Source organism: Elgaria multicarinata, chromosome 3 (genome assembly GCF_023053635.1).
Source record: "Elgaria multicarinata webbii isolate HBS135686 ecotype San Diego chromosome 3, rElgMul1.1.pri, whole genome shotgun sequence".
Classification (NCBI taxonomy): domain Eukaryota; kingdom Metazoa; phylum Chordata; class Lepidosauria; order Squamata; family Anguidae; genus Elgaria; species Elgaria multicarinata.
In genome coordinates this window covers 46981423-47005020 of record NC_086173.1, presented here as the reverse complement: position 1 = coordinate 47005020, position 23598 = coordinate 46981423, and the positions used below count along the sequence as shown (strand labels likewise).

The following is a 23598-nucleotide window of genomic DNA, read 5'->3' as shown; positions in this document are numbered from 1 at the left end:
TCTGCCTTCCTGGAGGGGTGGACCTTCGGGGGTGGGGTGGGAGGCTTTACTGGGCCAAGTGAGGAGCCTGAATTTGGCCTCCGAGCCAAAAGTTCCCCACAGTTCCATTTGATCATGGCTGCGTCAGCAGCCCAAACACTAGATCATGGGTACAAAGGCTGCTTCTGCCAAAGTAAACCTAAACTCTCCCCCCTTAAAAAGGGTATTCTCAGAATATATGATGGAAGTTTATATCTGTAATTACTTGGGTTATTTAATTTTCGTTTATTTAAAATCATTTGCTTTTTATTGCCCTTGCAAGGTTTCAAAGCACTGCACAGCGATATATGTTTAATCTGCATTTTAATGCATACTATAATAGGGGCAGTAAGGTGTTTCAGGTGCGTATGGTTGTGGAAGTTTAGTTTCTCATCTAACAGAGCAATCCTATGCATATTTACTAAGTAGTAAGACCTGTTGTATTCGGTGCAGCTTACTCTTAAGTGTGTTTAGGATCACAGCTTAACAAATACAGCTTAAGGTTTTTTTCCTCCAGCTTTCCCCCCCCCCTCAAGATTTTGGGTTCCAGAATATTGTGTAGTGATTGGGAACAGCTAGCTGATACTTCAGCATCGTTATAGGCAAAAGGGACCATCAGGTAGGGAGTGAGGACGGCTAACCGGTGATGATGAAACATGATTGTTGCATGTGGGTTATGAAAGTAAAATCCTGCTGGTGTATCTGGGCTCCAAATTCGAATGTATTTCTGGCCCGTCACATCCTTCTCACAGCACTGTTTCTGTGCCACTGTTTGCCTTGTAGATGTGATACTTCAGCCCAGTCCAGCCCTAACATGGAGAACAACTGGAGGCATCTTGGACTTCTATATCTTCCTGGGCCCAGACCCAAAGAGTGTGGTGCGCCAGTATCTGGATGTCATTGGTAGGCACTTGCACCCTTCCTTTTGAGAAAGTAGCTCAGGACTTGATGAAGGGCCTGCTTGGTTCATGAAGGACCTTCTTGGTTATCTATTGTGGGTCCAATGAACCTCTGTGGACAGCTGCCGGCTGTGTCCTTATGCAGCAAGGCCAGCACACCACCCAGTGCTGTGTCAGCAAGAAGTCCTGCTGCCCACACCTGTCCTTTTCACTAGATGGCTGCTTTGGCTCTTATATGTTGTCCATCAAGTTAGTGCACTGTTGGTGCTAGAAAACAATCCAAAAGGATAAGCCCTCAGTGATGGGAGAAGCAAGGGGCTTCTTTCCTTAAATAGCCCATGGCCTTTTGCTGGGTTATTGGAGGGTTATTTCAACCTCAAACAAGCCATGCTGCCTGGGTTCAGATGACACAACAAGCTGCGCCTGAGTGGGTAGTTAGGCTAATGGTGCCCAAGATGTGCTGGCCCATGCAGCTGATTTATACTTGCCACCATGGCTTATTTGATCATGCAAACTGGCCTACTGAGTCAGGCCCTTGGTCCATCTAGCCCAGTATAGTTGACAATGACTGGCAGCAATAGCTCTCCAGCATTTCAGGCAGTCTTTTTTTCCAGCCATACCTGGAGATGCTGAGGATCGAACCGGGAACCTTCTGCATGCAAAGCAGGCGTTCTGTCACTGAGCTATGGCCCCTCCCTCAGACCCTGCCAAGCCCCTGCCATTCTTAAAGCTTTCTCAGGGTCCTACCCTGAATGCTGGCTTGCCTGTCTCCTAAGTTCCTAATAGTGGAGTAAAGAGATGAAAGAGAAATCTTTTTATCACTGAGCTCTAGGGGTGGCCTGGAAGGCTTTGTACTATATTCATGAAGAGTTGCTTAGTGAATGTGACAAAAGTTTATTTTTCATATAGGGTAAGAGGCGCTCCTTGTAGTGTGGGTTTTCTGTACAGAAAGGCCTCAGTGTAGGGAAAGGCATGAAACTGGTACACTTTTCATGAATGGGACCTCTGTCTAGAGCCAGCTTCAGGTCTGAGGGAGCCATGGGCCCAATGCCCCCTAGAGGTCCCCCACCTCCATCTATTGCTCACCCCTGTCAGGCTTACCTGGCAGCGGTTGCTATAGCAGTTCTCCCAGTAGTGCTTGGTGGCTTTATCTACCGCCATTTTAATCTTCCACTCAGCCTCCAACATAGTTGCGCTGTGCATTGTGGGAAATTAAAATGATGGCTAGATGCAGCCACCCAGTCCTCAGTTGTTGTTTTTCTAAGCGGGGTTGAGGTCAGGCATCAGTGGTAGGCCCTGCCAGGATTCCGGAGCCCTAGCAGATGCCAGAGGGGTGCCAAGTGCTGATGCTCGCTGTGCTATATGATGATCTTACACATGGGTTTCACATTTTACCCTACGCGGATGTGCTTGGTTTAGTAAAAAACAAAACCATAACCTATAGTGCAGCCTGAACCACACTCCCTTAAATGGCCAGCTCTCCTGCCCTCATATTTCAGGTTTTGAAGAACTTTCTGGTCCTCACTTCTATTAATCATTTTTATTTCTTACAATGCTTTAACTATAAACAGCAGAATTGTTCTAAGAATGTTCAAAGGGGGAAGGCTGCCCTCTTGACCCTCCCTTCTCCTTAGCTTCCACACAAAAGAGGCAAACTTTGATATCTATCTATTTATCTAGAGATACAGAGATAGATATTAAAGGACACAATTAGGTTAGATTTTAACAGTTGCACCGCCCCCCCAAATGTGAAACTTCAGCTTCTCAGAGACACATTGAGGGAGCAAATGTAGTCACATGAGACATTTGTGAGATTCAGTAGCTTGTGAGATTCAGGAGTGTTCCTTTCCTCCCCCCACTCAGGGTATCCATTCATGCCCCCGTATTGGGCCCTGGGATTCCACCTCTGTCGCTGGGGATACACTTCCACTGCTGTCACCCGGGAAGTGGTGAAGAACATGACAGCCGCAGAGTTCCCCCTGGTAGGTGGCTTTCCTGAGTCGTATCTAGGGCAAAGTTTCTTCTTGACACGGTGTGAGCTCGTACAGCCGGATGTTCCTTTGCTGGTAGCTGAGTAAAGTAGGTAAAGCGACTCTTCGTGAGAGATAATAGGGCTGAGCAAGGTGGGAGCTAGCTCTTCATGGGGAATAAAGGATACCCTGTACGCTCCCTAATTCAACATTCCTGGACTTCACAGGATGTGCAGTGGAATGACCTGGATTACGCAGATGCTAAGAGAGACTATACCTTCAACAAGAATGGATTCTGGGATATGCCCGATATGGTGAACGATTTCCATCATGATGGTCGGAGGTATGTCATGATTGTGGTAAGTTAATGAAGCTTAAATTTTCTAAAGATGGGCCACCTCACAATGGATGCATCCTTCCCTGTCCTCGGGAGATAGGTTTTCTCATCCCTGTGACTCAGGTTGCCTCCACACTAGCCCTTCTCTTTAGAATTGCCATCTTTGGCTCACTCACTTTTTAAAGGCATTTAGATGACATTGTTTCCAAATGTTTGGCTTCCAGTGTTCCCCTCCCATGTATTTCCTTACCTGGCTTTGTAGTAGGTGAGATTGCTAGGCTGCCATGTTCTGCTTTGAAATTCTGATTCTGTCCAGTTTTGGAAGCTAGTTCACACTCTTAGATTCCTTTGTGCGATCAAAGATGCATGTATATAGTCACTGGAGAAAGGCTACCGTATTTCTTCGATTCTAAGACGCCATCGATTCTAAGGCGCACCCCATTTTAGAGTTGTTTATATGGGGGGGAAATATTCGGCCATGCATGGGGAGTGGATTGCAGGCAGATAAGGGAAGAGATGTGGGTGGGGGCCAACCGGGGAGCACATGCAAGGGCCCGGAGGCTTTACCAGCTGCCACCACTTCTTGCAGGGAGCGGGAGGGGGTCGTTCGCGAGGCGCAGCTGCACGTCCCGCCCACACCCCGGTCCAGCAACTCACTTCCTGGGCGTCGCCTCCGTCTTCCCGGCCGGCGCTGCTGCTCCTCCTCTGCTGCACAGAACCAGCAGCCGCAAGAAGCCGGCGGCGCCTGCCCGCCTCAAACTACCCTCCGCAAGCCCTGCAGCGCCCGCCCGTCCGCCCCGGCCCCATGCGCAAGGCGAGGCGTGCGCCAGGCCCAACCCGAACGGAGCCGCATAGCCATGCCTACTAGGCCCAACCGGACCAGCTGTGCTCGTGGTGCGGTGGGTGGGGCCCGCTTAGGGCTCGGAGCTCTGTTGGGGGTGTGTGAGCCCGGTTAGCTCTGGGGAGCACAAATAGGTCCAGGGCAGCCGCGGATCGTCGCTGAGGCCCCCAATCAGGCCAAGCACATTCCCCAGGCTACATGGTGAGTGCAGAGCTGCTTAGGTGCTCAACAAGCCCTTGAGCCGCCTGGGCATTGAGAGCAGGGTGGAGGGATAACAGCGTACTTTGCAGGCGATTCTAAGACGCAGCCCGTTTTTAGAGATGTTTATATTGGGGAAAAAGTGTGTCTTAGAATCGAAGAAATACGGTAGTATGTCCTGGGTGGAACCTGAAGGAGCTAGCAGGGAACTCCATTACAGTGGCTCCTGGATAACATGCAGCCAAAATTACAGGAGGTCTGTTGTACACCCACATATGTGATCTCATGGAGGAATTTCGCACGGTGAAGCAGTTCAACAACTACCCAACAGGCACAAGAAAAGAATGGTCCTGTTCAGGCAACACACTAAGCCAGGGGTTCTTAACCGGTGGGGTACACCTCCCCAGGGGAGGTTTGGACTGACTCCAGGAGAGGTGTGAGTAGCCTTTCAACTATAAATTGTTTATTTTACAAGTACATAGCACCGCAGCTTGGCCCAACCTTATTTCTTTCTACTACTCTTGGGCGCTACGACGTAGCTCATTTGTACACCACGTGCATTATCGTAGTTATTGTTACCTGCTACACATGCGTTAGCATTTGTGAAGAACAATCTTTCAAGGTAAGTGACTGCTTTGTTCTAAGTCACTTTCCCCCCGGTTTATTGCAAAAAGTCGAGCTGGGCCAAAAGTGTCGATTGTTCCATTTTGGGGCATTTCATGGAGGGGTGGGAGGAAAACGAAAACTCTGGAGAAAAAGGCTTGGGTAAGGAGAAATTTTCGGAGAATTTCTCCTTGAGGAAAGGGACAGGGTTTCCACCTTTTGAAGTTTAAGCAGTTGTTCCTTTCTTCTTTCATTTTTTAAATATTTTTAAAAGTGCCCCTTGAAAATGCAGCAGCCCAAGAGTTCTATCTGAATGCTGTTTGGAGAGGGGGAAGTCACACAGTCTCCCGACTGCTCGCCTAGGAGCACAGGAGAAAAGGCCTACAAAAGGGTGACCCTATGAAAAGGAGGACAGGGCTCCTGTATCTTTAACAGTTGCATAGAAAAGGGAATTTCAGCTGGTGTCATTTGTATATTTGGAGAACCTGGTGAAATTCCCTCTTCATCACAACAATTAATGCTGCAGGAGCCCTGCCCTCTTTAAAATCTGGTCACTCTAGTATAGCTGCTGCAGCTTTAACTGTTGTGATGAAGTGGGAATTTCACCAGGTTCTCCATATATACAAACGACACCTGCTGAAATTCCCTTTTCTATGCAACTGTTAAAGATACAGGAGCCCTGTCCTCCTTTTCATACTGTCACCCTAGCCTACATCTCCCAACATAGGCCTCTTCTCCCTAAACATGATTGGATCATGCGGCTGGGATCTTCCAAGTGCTGAGGGGTGGTTTACAAACCAACAAATAAACAAGACTCCTCCACAGTCGGCTACAAAACTATTCATTGCTTGTGTTTGTGTCCCTTTCATTGAATATGCATTTTTTTTAGTCCAGAGACAGAACTAAAAAATGCAAACTCGTCCTGCCTAAGCCTAAATTTTGGGCTGTTAATACATGGGAGGCATGGGTCATAAGATTTTTCACAAGGGAGGTGTGACACCAAAAAGGTTAAGAACCACTGCACTAAGCCATGATTGGGCCGCTAAGCCTTTTGCAGCAAGTGGTTAGTCAGCATGTTTAGAACGTGGTTATGTAGCCACTATGGTTAGGAATGGTTCACACAACATGCTAAACCACAGTGTTTAGCTCAAAATGCTTAACCAGCATGGCTTAGCGTGCCATCTGAACAGGGTCTACAGATATTTAATTAAGCTCTCTACAATAAGAGACAACTTGACTCTTTCTAAGCCTGGATAGTAGTTACACACAGACACACGCCTGTAATTATTACCAATTTGGACATTTCCTCCCACAAGCATGTAAAGCACAGCTCAGTTCTATGCCCGCCTGCTCAGAAGTAAGCCACAGAATACAATATAGTGGGCGGGGTGGGGGACACCAGACCTAAGCCTCTGATTTCCGCAACACCTTTTTGTGAAACTGTTTGAAATGTTCTGCTTTTTAAATACCTTGCTCAATCAAAAAGGTAAGGTATTTAAAGAGCAGGGTGTTTAAAATTTAAATGCCTTTAAATTGCTCGGAGATAATAACAGGTTTTTCCTGCTTAGTGCTAAAGAAAGCTCCACTCTGGTTCTGCTCCCAGTGCTGCTATTAGACGTGGTCCTTTCCCTGCAGCACAGCTGATGACCTTGGCTGCGGGGAAAAGTGGATGGGACTGCATGCCTGGTCTGTGGATTTTCAATTAGAAAATCCTCTTTGTGTGTGACCATACATCTCTTGGAGGCAAGGTCTGAGATTCCAGTATTGCTGGTTTGACCTGGAAAATGAAAGTAACTATGAAACTCTCTCCTTTCAAGATACACCATGACTTTGCCTGGTTGTCTCTTGCAAGTCATGCCATGGAATGTTATTAAATGATTTGTGAAGTCACACAGAAACTCGCTGACAAGCATGTGGATTCCTGAGAGTAGCAATTCTCATTTCTCACCCTCCCTGATGCGGAAGAGAAAATTTGGAAATGTGAAGAGCATAAGAACTGTGTTCATTCCAGCCAGCATTCTGTTCACACAGAGGTCAACCAGCTGCCCACAAGCAGGACGCTAGTGAAACAGCATCCTGGGGAGGACCCAGCATGTACTTTGCATGCAGAAGGTCCTCTGGTCCTATTGGCCACGATCCAATTTTTAAGGCCTGGGGATGTGCACTGTGTGTCATTGTGTGTTGTTCGTTGTCTGGCAAATCTGGACTTGTTCCAAAATGGGAATGATGTAAGTTCTGTTCCTTCTTTAAGCCTACACTGTACAACACTCCTTCCATTTTCATGCCCTATCAGCTCCATTATGTTCTAGCATGTCTCTCCCTCTGTCCCCTTTTCAGGATCCAGGTATCAGCAGTTCCGGCCCCTCTGGCAGTTACAAACCTTATGATGAAGGCCTGAAGCGAGGGGTCTTCATTTTAAATGCAACAGGACAGCCTCTGATTGGGAAGGTGAGTCCTGGGCCCAATTCATGAGTCCTGGAAGACTCTGAAAGATACTGGGCTGGTTCGCACCATCACTGCAGTCACAGTGGGTTGCTGTGCGAGTGAGCGGTCGTTTTGAATATTTAGCCCCTAGCGCAGGGTTGCCATGGTTTGTTGTATTGTCTGAACCCAAGCAGCAGGGGTTGTTTGAGGGGTATTTGAGGATTGTTTAATCCTCAAACAACCTCTGCCGCCTAGGTTCAGATGACATGACAAGCTGTAACCAGGGCCTGAATAGATAACCTGGCACCCATGGGCACCACAGCTCACTGTGGTTTAAATAAGCCATGGTGGACTGCAATAGTCATGTGAACCAGGCAATTAGTGGGTTCGCACAACATGACAACCCATACTCAAGGCTGAGTATGGGTTGAGTGGGTTTTGTCGGTGAACAGTAGGTTGTTGTGTAAAGTTCACCACGCTAACAAGCCATGGTTTGTTAGTTACGAAGAGAACCCATGAATTGTTGTTGGATTGTTCATGTTTAACAAACCAGAGTTTGTTAGTGTGGCTGGGCTCACACAACACAACAACCCACAGTTCAACGACAACCCACACTCAACCCATATTCAACCTTGAGCATGGGTAGTCATGTTGTGTGAACTCAGTGACTAGCTCTAAGCAGGGGGTCCCTTAAAGCCCATCATTTATGTCCTAGTAGTGCTTGGCCCGAATGAAACAAGAAGAGACATGCAACATGTCCCTCCACTCTCTATCTAAGCATATATTCTCTGTTTCACATTTGGCAGACCATGTCTTTGTTTGATGTTGGGCTCCAGCCTCCATTTTGGTGGCATGGCAAGCCAGACCCTGGAATATGCATTCTGAATGGGTCAACAGCTGTGTTTGTGGCACCAGTCTTTTGGTGACAGTCTCTATTGGGCACCTGTCTCAAACAGGACTTGCCATGCCTTGTTTTAGTGGGTTGGCCTCCATCTGCACTCAGGGGATTTCAGGTTTCCCAGCTGCTTCTAACCGTTCTAAAGTTTATCTTCCAGGTTTGGCCTGGCCCCACTGCCTTCCCCGACTTCACTAACCCAGAAACTCAGCAGTGGTGGCATGACATGGTCAAAGATTTCCACGATCAAGTGCCCTTCGACGGCATGTGGATTGTGAGTTCTTACGTTGGCACTTGTTGCTGTTGGGAACCTTTCCCACCTGGTGGAAGGGAGGAAGCGCTGTAGACGCAGATCTCAAGAATTCCTTTGTTCCTACTGGCACACTGGAGTTAGAAACAAGGCTCACAAACACGCCCACTTTCCCTCCTCCTTCTAGGACATGAATGAACCATCGAATTTTGTGGAGGGTTCCCTGGAAGACTGTCCCAACAACAAGCTTGAGAATCCTCCTTACCTCCCAGGTAAAAAAGAGCCACTAGCTCAGATAGGGTGTTGCAAGTAAGCATAGCGTGAAGTTGGAGAACCGAGGAAGAAAAGTGAAATCAGTAAATCACTTAGGGAATGGAAACAACCAAACAGTGTAATAAGCCCCATTAAGGAATTTCCAAATATGTTCAATCTTCTCGAGAATATTAATGAGAACAAGACCTTCAGTTTAGTTCAATTAATGTTGTTTTGATCACTGCACTGTTCAGTACTGGCTCAGCTATTTAACAAATCCATGATTTTTACCACCACCACCACCTGCTTCCACAGACAGCCATTTAACAATGTCCAAGCTGAAGTACGATGATCAAAGATGCATTTACTCAAAACATTCCAGGACCCACAAGGCGGCTCCCTCGGTTTGCCAAGGAATGTCACATACATCGCCCCATGCCCCCTTGCAAAGCATTTCCATGACAATGCAGCCTATGCATTGGAGGGATAAGGCTATCAATGGATAGCTAGGATAGCTAGGACAGATAAATATAACCTCAAGTTGCAGAGGCAGCCTGCCTCTCTATGCCATTTGCATAGAGCACAAGTGAGAGAGCGCTATTGTAGGCTTCCTATAAGCATCTGGCTTTGGAAACAGACTGTTAGATTACAGGTGGCTTATCCCATGGCCATCTGAAAGCAACCAATGAATTATAGTTCAGAAAAAGTCCAAGCCTTAGATCAAAAAAGGTTGTGTGGTGAACTTCACAAGGGTAATAAAATGGCCCCGTTCAGAAGCTTTATTCACCATAGTTAAAGCCATGGTTTAAGGTGTCTTCTGAACACAGCCTGGCTTTCTGGCTTAATCACTGTAGTTAAAGCCATGGATTAAGGTGTCTTCTGAACAGACCCAATGTCTGAGCCTCCCTTCCATTTTCTAGAGAAATTATTTCTTTCAGAAATTATCTCAGATGCAGAGCAAGGAACTATTTCAGGGGTTGGGGAAGATATGCCACTGTGTATGTGTAAGACCTTGCATGGCGGTCCAAGTGGGTAAATATCAAACACTGAATACTAGGATGAACATCCAAGCAGTAAATGAGTAAGGATGGTATGTTCCTTACCAAGTTTAAGATCGAGGACAAATACATATGGCTTTAATATAAGACTCCAAAATATCATTGTAGTAGAAAAGGTAGCAGAAATTCTATCAAAAATCTGCTAATTACTTGAGCAGTCACATTTTTTGCTAAATTAGAAGCTGAACTTACAGGGATTTTTAAAAATGGAATTCCTTTACAATGAAAGGTTTTGTCATTTTATGATTGTGTACTGGTAACTTATTTGATTGATTGATTGATTGATTGATTGATTGCATTTCTATAGCCGAAGCTCTCTGGGCAGTTCACAAAATTAAGACCATTCCAAGTATAAAACAACAGTAAAAAACCATAATATAAAATACAATATAAAAGCACAACCAAGATAAAAACAGCAGCAATGCTAAAATACAGATTTAAAATACAAATTTAAAACAGCAAAGTTAAAATTAATTTATAGACTGTTTAAATATTGGGAGAAGAAAAAAGGTCTTCACCTGGCATCTAAAAGAATGTAGTGTAGGTGCTGTTAATTTTGGAAAGCTTTTCCAAATGTATTCCCCTGTGCAAGGCACCCAGCCCAGGGCTGCCTTGGCTGATGAGCAATGAAAAGCAACTAAGTCAAGGTTGGTTGGATGTTCTTGGCACAGTCTAGATGCTGAGGCTGGAGGCACAACAGTGTCTTCTGACTCGACTCTCTGGGATACTATTCCTACCGCAGCGTGAATCCTGAGAGGCACGTGTTCAAAAGGTTGTGACTTTCATTTGTGTCCCCAAAAGCAATGGTTGCTGGGAGTTCATAATCCCAAGAGCCTCCAGATCTAGAATGCTCACTTCAGCAAGTAAGTCCCGTTGTGTTCAGTGATCATGCCTTTAGACCCACACATAATGACTTCCTAGCTCACACACGTCTCCTCCCCTTCCATTTATAGGTGTGCTCGGTGAATCTTTGAAGTCACGAACTCTCTGTGCCTCCAGTAAGCAGTATTTGTCCTCCCACTACAACCTGCACAATCTGTATGGGCTGACTGAAGCCATCGCATCCCATGAGTGAGTATGATATGGAGCGCTGCAGGCAGGGTAGTTGTCCCTTAGGGACCCTGCTCAAAAGCCGGAATGCCTCTTCGATGCAGGCTTTGAGGGATAATATGCTGGAGTAGGGACTCCAACCTATGGATTCATTTGGAATTTTGAGAGAGTGTTATGTGGGCACCAGCACAAAATGGCTGCTGTGGTGGGCACAGAAAGCAAACTGGGGAGCCCTAGAGACAACCAAATTGCCCCCAAAAACTAATTACAAGGCAAAGGAGTGGCCTGAGACCCAAAACACAAAACCACTCATTTGAACACAGCGCTCTGCTCTAACAAAACACCAATTTCACAAAGGACAAACCTCCCCCCTCCTATTCAAATCACTGCCAACCCCTATCTAACTCCATCTCTTTCCCGGGATACCCTGAGAGAGAGAGAGAGAGAGAGAGGGAGGGAGGGAGAGAGAGTGAAGAAAAACCGCACACTGGCAGGCTGACCCAGAGGGAGAGAACACACACACACACACTGCCTTGTCCCAGTGTCCCACTCTTCCCCACAAGGCCTCGTCTGCCCATTTTCTACCTTCCCCCATGACCCCATGTATTCTCTTTCGTCCTCCATCACCATCTGCCTATTATCTGGCCCCTGCCCCTATGATGCTCTCTTCCTCCTCCTCGGACTTTTTCTCTGTCTAACCATGCATGGGGTTTTGCTCCAAGTCAGTTTCTATCTGAGATTTTGTTCTGATTTTGTTCTGACTTTTATACTGCCTGTTTGGTGCATTCTCTTCCCCTCCTTATTGTTTTATTATGATTTTATTAGAATGTAAGCCTATGCGGCAGGGTCCTGCTATTTACTGTTTTACTCTGTACAGCACCATGTACATTGATAGTGCTATATAAATAAATAATAATAATAATAATAATGAGATGACTTGACTTGGTATAGCAAGATCTTATCACACAGTATTTCACGGTTTCTGGTAGTTCGGTTCTTTCGCAAACACCGTGTATTTGGGAGCTTGGAAGTCCCAGGTTCCAGATCCACAGATACCACTTCCTGCTCTCTCTGTTCCACTGACTTCCCTCCCTCCTGTCTCCAGTGCTTTGGTGAAAGTCCGAGGGAAGCGCCCATTCGTGATCTCACGTTCCACCTTTGCCAGCCACGGCCGCTATGCTGGTCACTGGACTGGGGATGTCATGAGCAGCTGGGAGCATTTATACTACACCATACCAGGTACAAATGTTTGGAGACCAGTCCAGGGCACCTCCCCAAGTTCCTGTGTTACCTGTGCTACCTTGGGGCTTTCATCTCTCTCTTGCGAGAAGAGCAGTCTCGCCTCAGAGGTAGACATTCTCCAGCAGCTGAAGAATGCTCTGTCACTAGCAGAACTCTCCCTCCCAAAACGGCAGCGTTCCTCCTGTCCTTGCCATTGAGTGCCTTCCCTCCATGCCACCTCCCTTTCCTTGCTCCTAGCGGTGCTCCTCTTTAACCTCTATGGAGTGCCATTGGTTGGTGCTGACGTCTGTGGCTTTGTGGGCGACACGTCGGAGGAGCTGTGCGTGCGCTGGACCCAGCTGGGCGCCTTCTATCCCTTCATGCGGAACCACAATGACCGGGGAAACAGGGTAAGCGCAGCGGCAGTGGGTCGACCTCTTCATTCTTTTAACAACCTATAAGATGAATCGGGCATGGTGAAGGGCAGTGATGAAATGATCCAGGGAGCCCAGGTAGGAGTTGTGTGACTTTGGGAGGCAGGAGCATAGCAGGAGAAGGGAGTAGTGGATCCTTGATTTGGATTTTTTAGGTCTCTGTAATATCAGGTGTGAAATATAAAGACGGCTTGTCAAGGAACTCTCCCTCCACCCACAGCACCGAATAGGCTTTGGCTCACTACGGCCCTTCCTGAGAAGCCTGCAGCAAACAACAATGGTTCTTCCTGTGGTCATCCTTATGGCTGTAAAGCAGGGGTGGGCAACCTCAGGGTTGGGGGCCAAATCTGGCGCTCCAGGGATCCCAGTCTAGCCCCTCCAGGGTTTCCAGGATGGCCACACCCTCTTCCCTGATTGTTTGGCTGGGTATTTCCAAGATGGCCACACCCAACCACTGATTGTTTGGTGGGTTCCTGACTTTGTGCAGTTCCCCCTCCTGTTTTAAAAGGTAGAAATGTTTCTCCTAAGGCGCAGTTCCTGGCCGCAAGAGCTTTAAGCTAAATCAGGATGCCCAGTTCTGATGCATTTCCTTGGTTTCCTTTCTGCCTTGCAGCCCCAGGAGCCATACACCTTCAGCCAAGAGGCTCAGCGGGCCATGAGAAAAGCACTCTTGCTGCGCTACTCACTGCTGCCGTACCTCTACACCCTCTTCCACAAGGCCCACTCTGCAGGGGAGACGGTTGCCCGGCCTCTTTATTTGGAGTAAGTCAGTGGACTGCCATGGCAGCAGTGGAGGGGCTGGTGCAGTGGTTCTTATCTGGCTGCTCCAGGGTCCTGAATTACTGTAGAATCTAAAAGTAGCGTGGTCTACCACTATATGGGGACAGAGTACCACACTCTCCATGTTGCCTGGGATCAAGGGGATGGACCCTCTTTCAGTCCAAGGGCCAAATCCCATGTCGGAGAAGCTCTCAGGGTTCACTTTCCAGTGGTTCCAAAGGCAAAAAGGGTGGAGAAAGCACAAAGGGGTATTTCCTTTACTTTCTCATTTAGTGATCTATACATGGCAGCCTGCAGCAAAATTAAAAGCACAACTACATTAAGAATTAGCAAGGCTACATTTGAAACTAGCAAAATAAAAATAAAAATCACCAGCACAGAATTCTTTAACGATCAAGGAGAGGGCACAGCTGGCTTACCAGTTTCGGGCTGTGATCCTGTCACACTTACCTAGGAGTAATCTCATTAAAGTCAGTGGGGTTTACTTCTGACTTGTACAGGATTGCATCTTGAGCCTCACTCCCAATTGGGCATCCATGAGCATCTCTGGAACCAGAAGCACCACCAAGGTACAAACCTAAGACTTAAGGAAGAGCTGGAACCCCATTCATAATAGGTTGTATGCCTAGTCTCAGATTATCTTATTTAACCCCACACACCTACCTCATCAACATCTGCATCTTGTTTGGATTAAGCTATTTTCAGTTTATTTTATTTATTTACAAAATGTGTACACCCCTCTATATCTGAAACAGATTCTGGAGCAGCGAACATAAGTCGTAAAACAGTAAAAGGTTAACAGATTGAAACGCTATATTAAAATCATATTTTTAAAAATCAGAAGAATGCCAATGGCTGTCAGTTAAGGAATGCTTCCTGGAACTGAGCTGTGGTTTCAGGAGTTGCCGGAAGCAACGCAGTGTTATTCGCTTTCATCCGCTATATCAGTGTTTCCAGCAATCAGCAGCCACTCCCGGGCTTATATGAAAAGAAGGGGCCATTCTAATGACACTAGATCCCAAATCTTTGGATGACCTTCCTCACTGGTTTCATGCAGTCATAGCCCAAAAAAGACGCCAAGCTGAACGAAACTCCTGGTCCCTGCTGTTAAATGCCTCCTTGAATAATGATTCAAAAATGTTTTGGCAGATTGTGTCGGGCGCCTTACGATCCAACTGCCAAGCACCCAGTTGCACAATTCCAGCTCAGGTCTGGGAGGATCATTTTAGAGCCATTTTTACCGACCCAGACACTATACAATCAGCTCAGGCTGATATGCAGGATGTCACTTTCTCTTCCCTCCCCCCCTGGAATTCAGTCTCTAAGGAGGAAGTGATTGAATTAATCCAACAACTTAAAGGGGGTAAGGCACCCGGCATAGATTTTATCCCTGCTGAATTTATTAAAATCAATCAGGATTGGTGGGCCCCTTTGTTAGCCGCTCTTTTTACCGTTATAAATCAATCTGGCAAAATCCCTGACAGTTGGAGACACGCAATTGTGGTTCGGATATACAAAAAGGGACATCCAAAGGATCCTGGGAATTTTAGGATCCTGGGAATTTTAGACCTATCAGCCTCCTCTCAATAATAGGCAAGCTCTATGCTCGATTTCTATCTAATAGACTAACTGACATCCTCGAGGCCAATAATGTTGTCACGGAGGCCCAAGCTGCCTTTAGAAAGAATCACTCCACTTCTGATCATGGTCTGATTCTTTTTCACTTAGCGGAGAAACATCTTAAGTTTCTACGTAGCAAACTGTTTGTCGCCTTCATGGATCTGAAGTCCGCTTTCGACTCCATCCCTAGAACTAAACTATGGGAGAAATTAGATAAAATCCTGGTGGACAAAAGACTTCTTCATCTTATAATGGTTTCATGCAGAGGTATTAGACAGTATGGGAGATAAGATGACACGTTGTGGCACCTGGTTGATTGCATCTTTAAACAGCCCAGTAACTCACATTCTCTGGACGGTGTAAAAATATAAATTGCAAACAATAAAACAGCGCATAATAAAACCAAGATAAAGCCAGCATCAAAGAGTAAAAACACCACCGCTCATAAAACCAAAATGCTTGGGAGAATAAAAAGGTCTTCACCTGGTACCCAAAACGCAATAATGTAGGCACCAGGCAAACCTCTTTGAGGAGGGCATTCCTCTTGTAGCCCCCACCTTGCCTCATTTGGCAGGGGCACCTGGAGGAGGGCCTCAGGTGACCTTCGTGTCCAGGTAGGTAAATGCACATTTATGGCCATGGGCTTGGAGTAGAAGTCTCTAAGCACTACTTTCTGAGACCTAACCTAGGAAAGATTAGGAATGCTATAGAACAGTGCCCCCTAGTTCAAGGTGACCCAAAATGATACCATGTTTGATGGTATCAAATGCTACTCAGGGGTCTAGCAAAACCCACAGGTCACATTTCCTCTGTCCATCTCCCTGCTTAGGTCACGCACTAGTCCCATTCCTCAAACTGAGCTAGAAACGACTAGGGGTAAAGTCAATAGCTGCCCCAATACTCTCAATTCACAACTGCACTAAATGGAGGTGATGGGAAAGCAGGGCAGCTAGGTCACGAATGTGCACACAGTCCATTGAATATGCATCCAGCTCTTGAAAAATGGTCCATATCAATGCACCCTTACTAAGAGACAAAGAGAGAGAGAGAGTGATGGATAGAATGTTGGCTTTGAACTGTGGAACTAGATTCAAATCCCTGTCCTGGAACAAAGCTTTCTGACTGGCCCTTGGGCCAATCACTATCTTGCAGCCTAGGTTACCTCACAGCATCACTGTGAACATAAATTGGGGAGGAAAGGAAGTTCATTGCCCTGAGCTCCTTGAAGGAAAAATTAGATACAATGAGACTGATAGAATGACAGACTTTGGGTTGGCTACTGTTGTTGTTCTGGAACCCTGAAGATGAATCAAGAGGACTAGAGGAAAATCACTCCCAGTTGGAGTAAGATGCTGTGTGTGAGAGGGAGGGAGGGAGTTTGTATGAGGCAAGGAAATGTGTTTCTTGAGCATCATAAGGTCTTTGAAGCCATAGGATGGACTGTGTTTTGCAAATGTCCTCTTTGCAGGTTCCCAGAAGACCCCAATACATGGACCATTGACCAGCAGCTCATGTGGGGATCGGGGCTTCTCATCACTCCTGTGTTAGAGGCAGGGAAGACTCATGTCAGTGGCTACTTCCCTTCTGGCACATGGTACAACCCTGTGGCTGTGAGTGTTGCTGTTTGCGCTGGCCAATTAAGTGTCTTTGATCCTCCAGTAGAAGTGAAGATCAGCAGGCAGAGAGAGTTGTTGGCTCCCCGTCAGATCCCTGCAGTTCTGAATGCAGCCTTTCCCATGGCATCAAAGCTCCTGCATCTTAATCTCATCTTTCCATTGGATGTTCACATTGCTGAGTTTACATGAGTGGCTCGTAGTGACCCAGTGGCCTCTTTGCGGTTTTCTTGTGCCCACTCTGTCTTTGAATGGTGACTCTCAGCCGACTTGCACTTGAGGTTTGACCACTTTTATGGGTTCCAGTAATTTTTCACACCAGTTTTGCTGCTGCATGGTGGGGGCAGAAAAGAAAATGACATGAAACTGTCAAGTCACAGATCTTTTTAAAGTTGCATTGATCCAAATCAGCCTGTGTAGATGAGAAGGAACTTCTTAAGTAGTCCAGAGATGACCCTGATTTTATGAGTAGAATGAGACATTTTAAAAAATTAGGCAGAAAGAGGGCTTTCGTATTTATTCTGACTGCAAAGTATTGGCTTAGTTCCTATGAAGAAGAGTCTGGCAACCTATGAAATCAAAGGGAAGAGTGTGTGCCCTTCTCTGCACCACTGCAAAATGAAAGGTGCATTCAAAGGGCAAAAAGAAATGCCAAACACTTGTGACCGCCTTGATCTGAGCCCTCAGGTGTTCACACGTCATCCACAGGAATTCAAGCTCTTACTTAATTATGACTCCTGTATCTTTGGCTCTTCAGGGATCCATCATACACAGCAAGGGCCAGTGGATTCTCTTATCGGCTCCCCTTGACACGATCAATGTCCATGTACGTGCAGGTCACATCCTACCTTTACAGGTGAGTCACCACCAATTTCCCCCAGCCCTATCTTGCCAGAGTCTTAATACATCATTGCACCTTTGCTGAGAGAATCCAGATAGAGTAGCCCATGCTGCTTCAAGGCTCTCTCAGTAGGGTGTTCGGTGGGGGATGCTGTGGGGTGGGAGAAAATGAGCTTTGATGCTGTGATTTATCTTCTGCCGCTCCCCAGGAACCCGCTTTCACAACTACAGCGTCCCGCAAAAACGGGATGACCCTTGTGGTGGCTTTGACACCGGACGGAGTAGCCAGAGGTGACCTGTTCTGGGATGATGGTGAAAGTCTGCTGACCTTTGAGAGGAACGATTACACCCAGATCCTCTTTCTGGCAAGAAACGTGAGTGTTAGGGAGAAGCAAATTGGATCCCAAAAGCTGAACAGCTTTGGCTAAGATACACTTGTTTTGGGACAAGGCAGGTTCTAACACAGGATTCAGAACTCAAAGCTGTGAGCCCAATCCAACCCTCATAGAATCATAGAATAGCAGAGTTGGAAGGGGCCTACAAGGCCATTGAGTCCAACCCCCTGCTCAATGCAGGAATCCACCCTAAAGCATCCCTGACAGATGCTTGTCCAGCTGCCTCTTGAAGGCCTCTAGTGTGGGAGAGCCCACAACCTCCCTAGGTAACTGATTCCATTGTCATACTGCTCTAACAGTTAAGAAGTTTTTCCTGATGTCCAGCTGGAATCTGGCTTCCTTTAACTTGAGCCCATTATTCCGTGTCCTGCACTCTGGGAGGATCGAGAAGAGATCCTGGCCCTCCTCTGGGTGATTTTAAGTATTTGAAGAGTGCTATCATGTCTCCCCTCAATCTTCTCTTCTCCAGGCTAAACATGCCCAGTTGTTTCAGTCTCTCTTCATAGGGCTTTGTTTCCAGACCCCTGATCATCCTGGTTGCCCTCCTCTGAACACGCTCCAGTTTGTCTGCGTCCTTCTTGAATTGTGGAGCCCAGAACTGGACGCAATACTCTAGATGAGGCCTAACTAGGGCCGAATAGAGAGGAACCAGTACCTCACGTGATTTGGAAGCTATACTTCTATTAATGCAGCCCAAAATAGCATTTGCCTTTCTTGCAGCCATATCGCACTGTTGGCTCATATTCAGCTTGTGATCTACAACAATTCCAAGATCCTTCTCGTTTGTAGTATTGCTGAGCCAAGTATCCCCCATCTTGTAACTGTGCCTTTGGTTTCTATTTCCTAAATGTAGAACTTGGCATTTATCCCTCTTAAATTTCATTCTGTTGTTTTCAGCCCAGCACTCCAGCCTATCAAGATCACTTTGAAGTTTGTTTCTGTCTTCCAGGGTATTAGCTATCCCACCCAATTTTGTGTCATCAGCAAATGTGATCAGCGTTCCCTGCACCTCCTCGTCCAAATCATTAATAAAAATGTTGAAGAGCACTGGGCCCAGGACTGAGCCCTGCGCTACCCCACTTGTTGCCTCTCCCCAGTTTGAGAAGGTTCCATTGATAAGTACTCTTTGAGTCCGATTCTGTAGCCAGCTGTGAATTCACCTAATAGTTGTTCCATCAAGCCCATTTTTAGCTAGTTTGTTAATCAGAATATCCTGGGCACTTTGTCAAAAGCTTTGCTGAAGTCAAGATATATGACGTCCACAGCATTCCCTCTGGGGTCCACCAGGTGGCCTCACCTCCTTGCCCCCTACCGCCATTCATTTGGTGCTTTCCTGGCTTCTGCAAAGATTTTCCCCATTCTAGAAGATTAAAATGCCTCTCCTAAGGCTTAGTTATCGTCATTAAGAGCTTTAAACTACAACGTGCTTGTCATTTTTGCCCCACCCCTTTTCCTTTTTGCTTCGCCCACCACCCAAACATCCCCCCCCCCCCCCCGGGAACCTTATCCAGAATGAAATCCAGCCCTGCTCCGCTGGTCTGACCTCATACAAGATCAGTCAGGCGGGAGCCAGGGCTGTTCTCCCAGGGTATTATCAGGGCCATCCATCCCTGCTGTGCAGCCTTGCGAGCCCTGTAGAGTTGCAGATGCAGAAAAGGCATGCCGCTGTCTTTCTCTGCCTCACCCCAAAGTAATACCCTGCTCAATAATTAGCAGCTAAAGAACACTGATGCCGCAAAGCAGAGGGTAGGAGGCACTGAAGCACTAAAAGTGTCTGGGGGCACCCCGAGTCTTCTTGAATGGACAGGCTGGCCGCTGCTTTGTGGAATGTGAGACCTGGTTTCCTGCCAGGCCTTCTGGCCTCACCCTCCGAAAGACGTGCCATCCCTCCCGTTGCTTATCTGTGGATAACACAAGCAGGCATTGAAAGGGCAGTGCGAGCCCTCATTGCCACCCCCCCCCCCCCCCCCGTTCTTAACAACTACATTGGATGGATGCAGCGAAGGCTGGTAAAAAGGAAATCTTTCCAAAGGTCTGTGTGTTGCTAGTGTGTTGCTAATGCATCAGATGATTCTGCCTTCTGTTAGCAGCAGGAAACTCTCTTCCCTTGAGACAGCTTGTCTCATGTGTGTTGACTCAGCCCTTTGAACAACAGAGACGCCGGTCAGGCCATCTGCGAGTGTGCGTTTATGACCTCCAGGGAGCTTTTATGGCTGCCCTTGCCTTGTAGTTTGTCTCTTTCCCAGGTGTTGATGCCTCTTCCAAAAGATCAGGCAATGGGATTTCATCGGCAGGGCAATGACACTGGTAAAAGTATGGCCGGGAAAATACGCTTTTGCCCTATGAATGCTCTCACAAATCCCATTTATTCCAGGTAAGCCCCAAGTGTCCAGTCTGTATCTCCAGCTGTTTTTCCCCCTGTGAGAGTAAGATGAGATAACCACATATTGCAACTTACCTTAAGCTACTGGGATAGCCTGGGCAGGAAATCTACATCAGTAAGCTTCAACTTGCTCTTCTTAGGGTAGTTTGGTCCTGATAGCAGTTTTGATTCTTTCCTTTCCCCCCTGCCCTACCCTAAGATTTCTCTTGTCTTATTTCTTGATGAAACTGCCCCTAGATCTGATGTGGCTGTAGACAGCTGGGTCTTTCACTTGCATTTCCAGATTACCTGGGAAGAGGAAAGCTAGAGAGGAAGCTATGCCTTACATACATACACCCACACACCGTGATATTGAATTCTGGGGTGTATCCTGCTTCAACACCAGGAAGGCTGCTCAGATCATCCCAGGAGTAACAGAGAGAAACCAAGCGTGTCCAGGGTCATACATATATTCCAAATATGGTTAGCAGGAGAAGGCAGAGGCAAGGTCAAAGAGGCCCAGAGTTCAGTCCACAGGAGTCAGTCTTACCAAGCGTCCAGGCCAGTCAGTAGGTGTCCAAGAGAGTGGTCCAGATGGGTAGCCAAGGGTTTAGGAATCTGCAAGGGTCCGGAATAGCAAGGTGAAACACAGGGGTTAAGGCACTGTTGTTTGCAGCAGAGAGCTTGTTCAACTGTGCTGATTTATAGCTGGTTGTTCATCAGCACAGCTGTCTAATTAGGTCAGCATGTTGCTTTTAAGGGAAGCCCCATGCTGCGGCTTCCTTTTGCTGCTCACGTCTTTTCCCCTACACCGTTCAGAGGGATGAATGATCTCAGGCTGATTCCTGAATTTGGGGGAGTTCAGGACTGTCACTGGAGGGGCCAGTTTGCCTTTCTAATGGTTCCGGGGGTGGTGGTGCTGTCAACCAAAACCTCCAGTTCCTTGCCTTGCTCTGGCTGGGGCCCATTGTGCTGGCTCTCTACCTCCTCTTCTTCATCAGACGAATCCTCCAGGTACGGCATGACAGAGTGTACATTTAGTGCAGCATCTACATTGTGGTGGTGCCTTATCTCCCTCCCCCTCTCCTTCTATTACAGGGTGTGCTGGTTAATGAGATTGTGCAACTCAACAGCCAGGTAGATGGGCTGCTGCTGAAAGAGGTGGTGGCTTTAGGGGTCCCCAGCCCTCCTCACCTTGTCCTGGCAAATGGTGTTGCCATCTCAGACTTTTCCTACCGCACGGATACCAAGGTAAGGCTGTCTCTGTGGCTGGAAAGCTCTGCCTCACTGCTTGCATTGCAGAAAGGTTCTGCATGGGACTAACATACAAGGAGTTCTGGGGAATACAATGTGAGCTTATTCAGCAATAAAATCTGGTATTTTGGTAATGATTTGGAAGATGAACCCTGATTTAGGCAGGAATTGCAGGGAGCGTGGAAAGGGACTTCGGTATCCTTCTAAGTTCCCTTTTCTCTCCCATGAATCCCTGCACTAGTCCCACCATTGCAAATCCTCCTCCCCAATTCAGCTAATCACTTTTCCAAATATTCCAAGCACTGTAAATGAGTGCAAATGAAGGGACTTTATGCACATTGTTATAATTATTAATAATTTGGCTGTAACATTCTGTTTGGCTCTATACTCTCTTTGTCCAGCCATGCCTTTAAAATAGAACATTAGGACCATTGTTCTGTGGAACATACGTGACTTGGTAAGTCACAAAACAGGTGTTGTTGACTCTGTTCAGAAATGTGGTGGCTTCCACACAGTTGCCCCTGGGGCCGCTAGCAGGCTCATGACCTAGCTGAGCTCACGTGGATTATATGAATTGGTGTGTCTTTCATGTGGTCTAGGCAGAAGCTCATGGCAGCGCCACTTAGTTGTGTATACCCCAGGAGCCAAGCACAGATGTCCCATGAAGAGGCAACAGTTCATACCGTCTGTAACTCCAGGTTCTCCCTTCTGCTTTGTGGGACCACTCATGGCCTCACAAGCTCCCAGGGGCAAAAGTGTGGCCCAGCATCTGAACTTGGCCTGCTGGCCCTCACTGTGATTCCAGGACGTCATTGGGGGCAAGTGTCACTAACCTCCCTGTGTCACTTCCTCAGATCCTTAAGATTCCACTCTCTCTACTGATGGGGGAGCAGTTTGTCATCACCTGGTCCTGAGCAAAGCAGGAAAGCTCATCGGTTTCGCTACACTGCAAGGAGGAATGAAAACCTGGCAGCAGAGGCACATTACGTTGTCTGTGCACAACACTAAAATGTTTTGGTGATTCATCAGAAAATGTTGTTTGAGGAACAGAACTGCTTCCTGTTCCTTATGACATTGTAGAAGGATTGCTAGTGTCGTCAGGATCTTCTTCATTTAAGCCAGATGTTTTACAGTTTTTATTTCGGTTGGATGCTGCCGAATATCATGATGAAATTTTCTGATGGCTAGCATGATTGCCATATCCATGTATATTTTCTTCTGAAAGAATTGTCATGACAAGGAAGATCGGCTGCTCCTTTGTTGTGATTCGGCCTCCCTTAATGGTGCTACAGGATGTAGGGGTAATCCTACACAAGCAGGTGCAGAAGCAGACAGAAGCCATGTGGACACCTACTGTATTACCAACCAGCCTCAACTCCCTTTGAGTCGATTGTTCCATTGGTTAGAACAATCCAGAACGAAACTCCAAACATACTGAAGGGAGTAAAAAGGAAACAGGGCAGAATCTCTTCAAGGCAATCACATTGTGCATTCCAAGACATATTTTTCGTTTTTCATATAATCTGCGTAGCATCATGGGGGCCCAGCCAAAAATGTGGTGTTGATACAGGTAGCAGGGCTGGAGTTTCTGCATGCGGGGGAGGCATATCAGTGCCAGGCATTATTGCCCCAGAATAGAGCTGCTTTTGTGTGACTACACTGAGCGAGAAGGATGTTGAAGTATGTTACCTGCTGAAAGAGCAGTTCTTATCAAGACCAAAAAAACCAAACAAACCCAACCCTTCTACTTATTGGGATACATCCAAGGTGAAAAGAGGCAACTGAAGTGGGAACTCAGGCAAGGCAGGGAGGTTCTTTGCCTTTGAAGCCTGCAGTGCATTTTCGGTGTCAAAATGAGTTGTGTATGTTGTGTTTCCAATAAATACTTTTCTTTTCTTAAACATTGTGTATGCCTTCATTTTTGTTGAAGCTATTGCACTGCTAGCAAAAGTTGATAATTTTTTGATAGAAGATGGGGGTTGTTGAAGAGCAACTGTCTCCAATTCTTTGTTATCTGACCTTCACTTTGCCATTTACTGTCTCCTTCCACTTCATATTTGGTGCATTTAGGGTGCACTCCTATGCATGTTTAGACAGAACAAAGTCCTACAACTGGGGGTGTTGGCTGGGGCATGTTGGGAGCTGTAGGGCTTTTTTTCTACCTAAAAACATACATTGGATTGCACCTTTAGTTGTTCCCCAAAGTCCTCAGAACAGGCCTGGTAGTCTCCCGTACACGTCCTGGGCTGGCCCAAACTGGCTTAGTTTTAGAGATGGATCTGCA

The 23598-nt window shown here is 46.8% G+C and overlaps 1 protein-coding gene across 2 annotated transcripts in view; it reads left to right on the top strand.

Annotated features, from left to right (window-relative positions):
- The window catches only part of GAA (alpha glucosidase), a 29325-nt gene extending 6110 nt beyond the window's left edge, over positions 1-23215 (top strand). Inside the window, exons 6-20 of one of the 2 annotated variants that reach the window (XM_063120129.1) lie at positions 802-921; positions 2781-2899; positions 3115-3246; positions 7204-7314; positions 8346-8459; positions 8623-8707; positions 10699-10816; positions 11901-12034; positions 12275-12426; positions 13064-13212; positions 16319-16460; positions 17221-17319; positions 17513-17677; positions 21159-21311; positions 22169-23215. In XM_063120129.1, coding sequence (XP_062976199.1) covers positions 802-921; positions 2781-2899; positions 3115-3246; positions 7204-7314; positions 8346-8459; positions 8623-8707; positions 10699-10816; positions 11901-12034; positions 12275-12426; positions 13064-13212; positions 16319-16460; positions 17221-17319; positions 17513-17677; positions 21159-21311; positions 22169-22228 — 1853 coding nt within the window. In that variant the 3' untranslated portion in view covers positions 22229-23215. Of the gene's footprint in view, positions 1-801; positions 922-2780; positions 2900-3114; positions 3247-7203; positions 7315-8333; positions 8460-8622; positions 8708-10698; positions 10817-11900; positions 12035-12274; positions 12427-13063; positions 13213-16318; positions 16461-17220; positions 17320-17512; positions 17678-21158; positions 21312-22168 lie in introns of both variants that reach the window. The other variant, XM_063120128.1, reaches the window with a different exon arrangement.
- Positions 23216-23598: the final 383 nt, after the last annotated feature.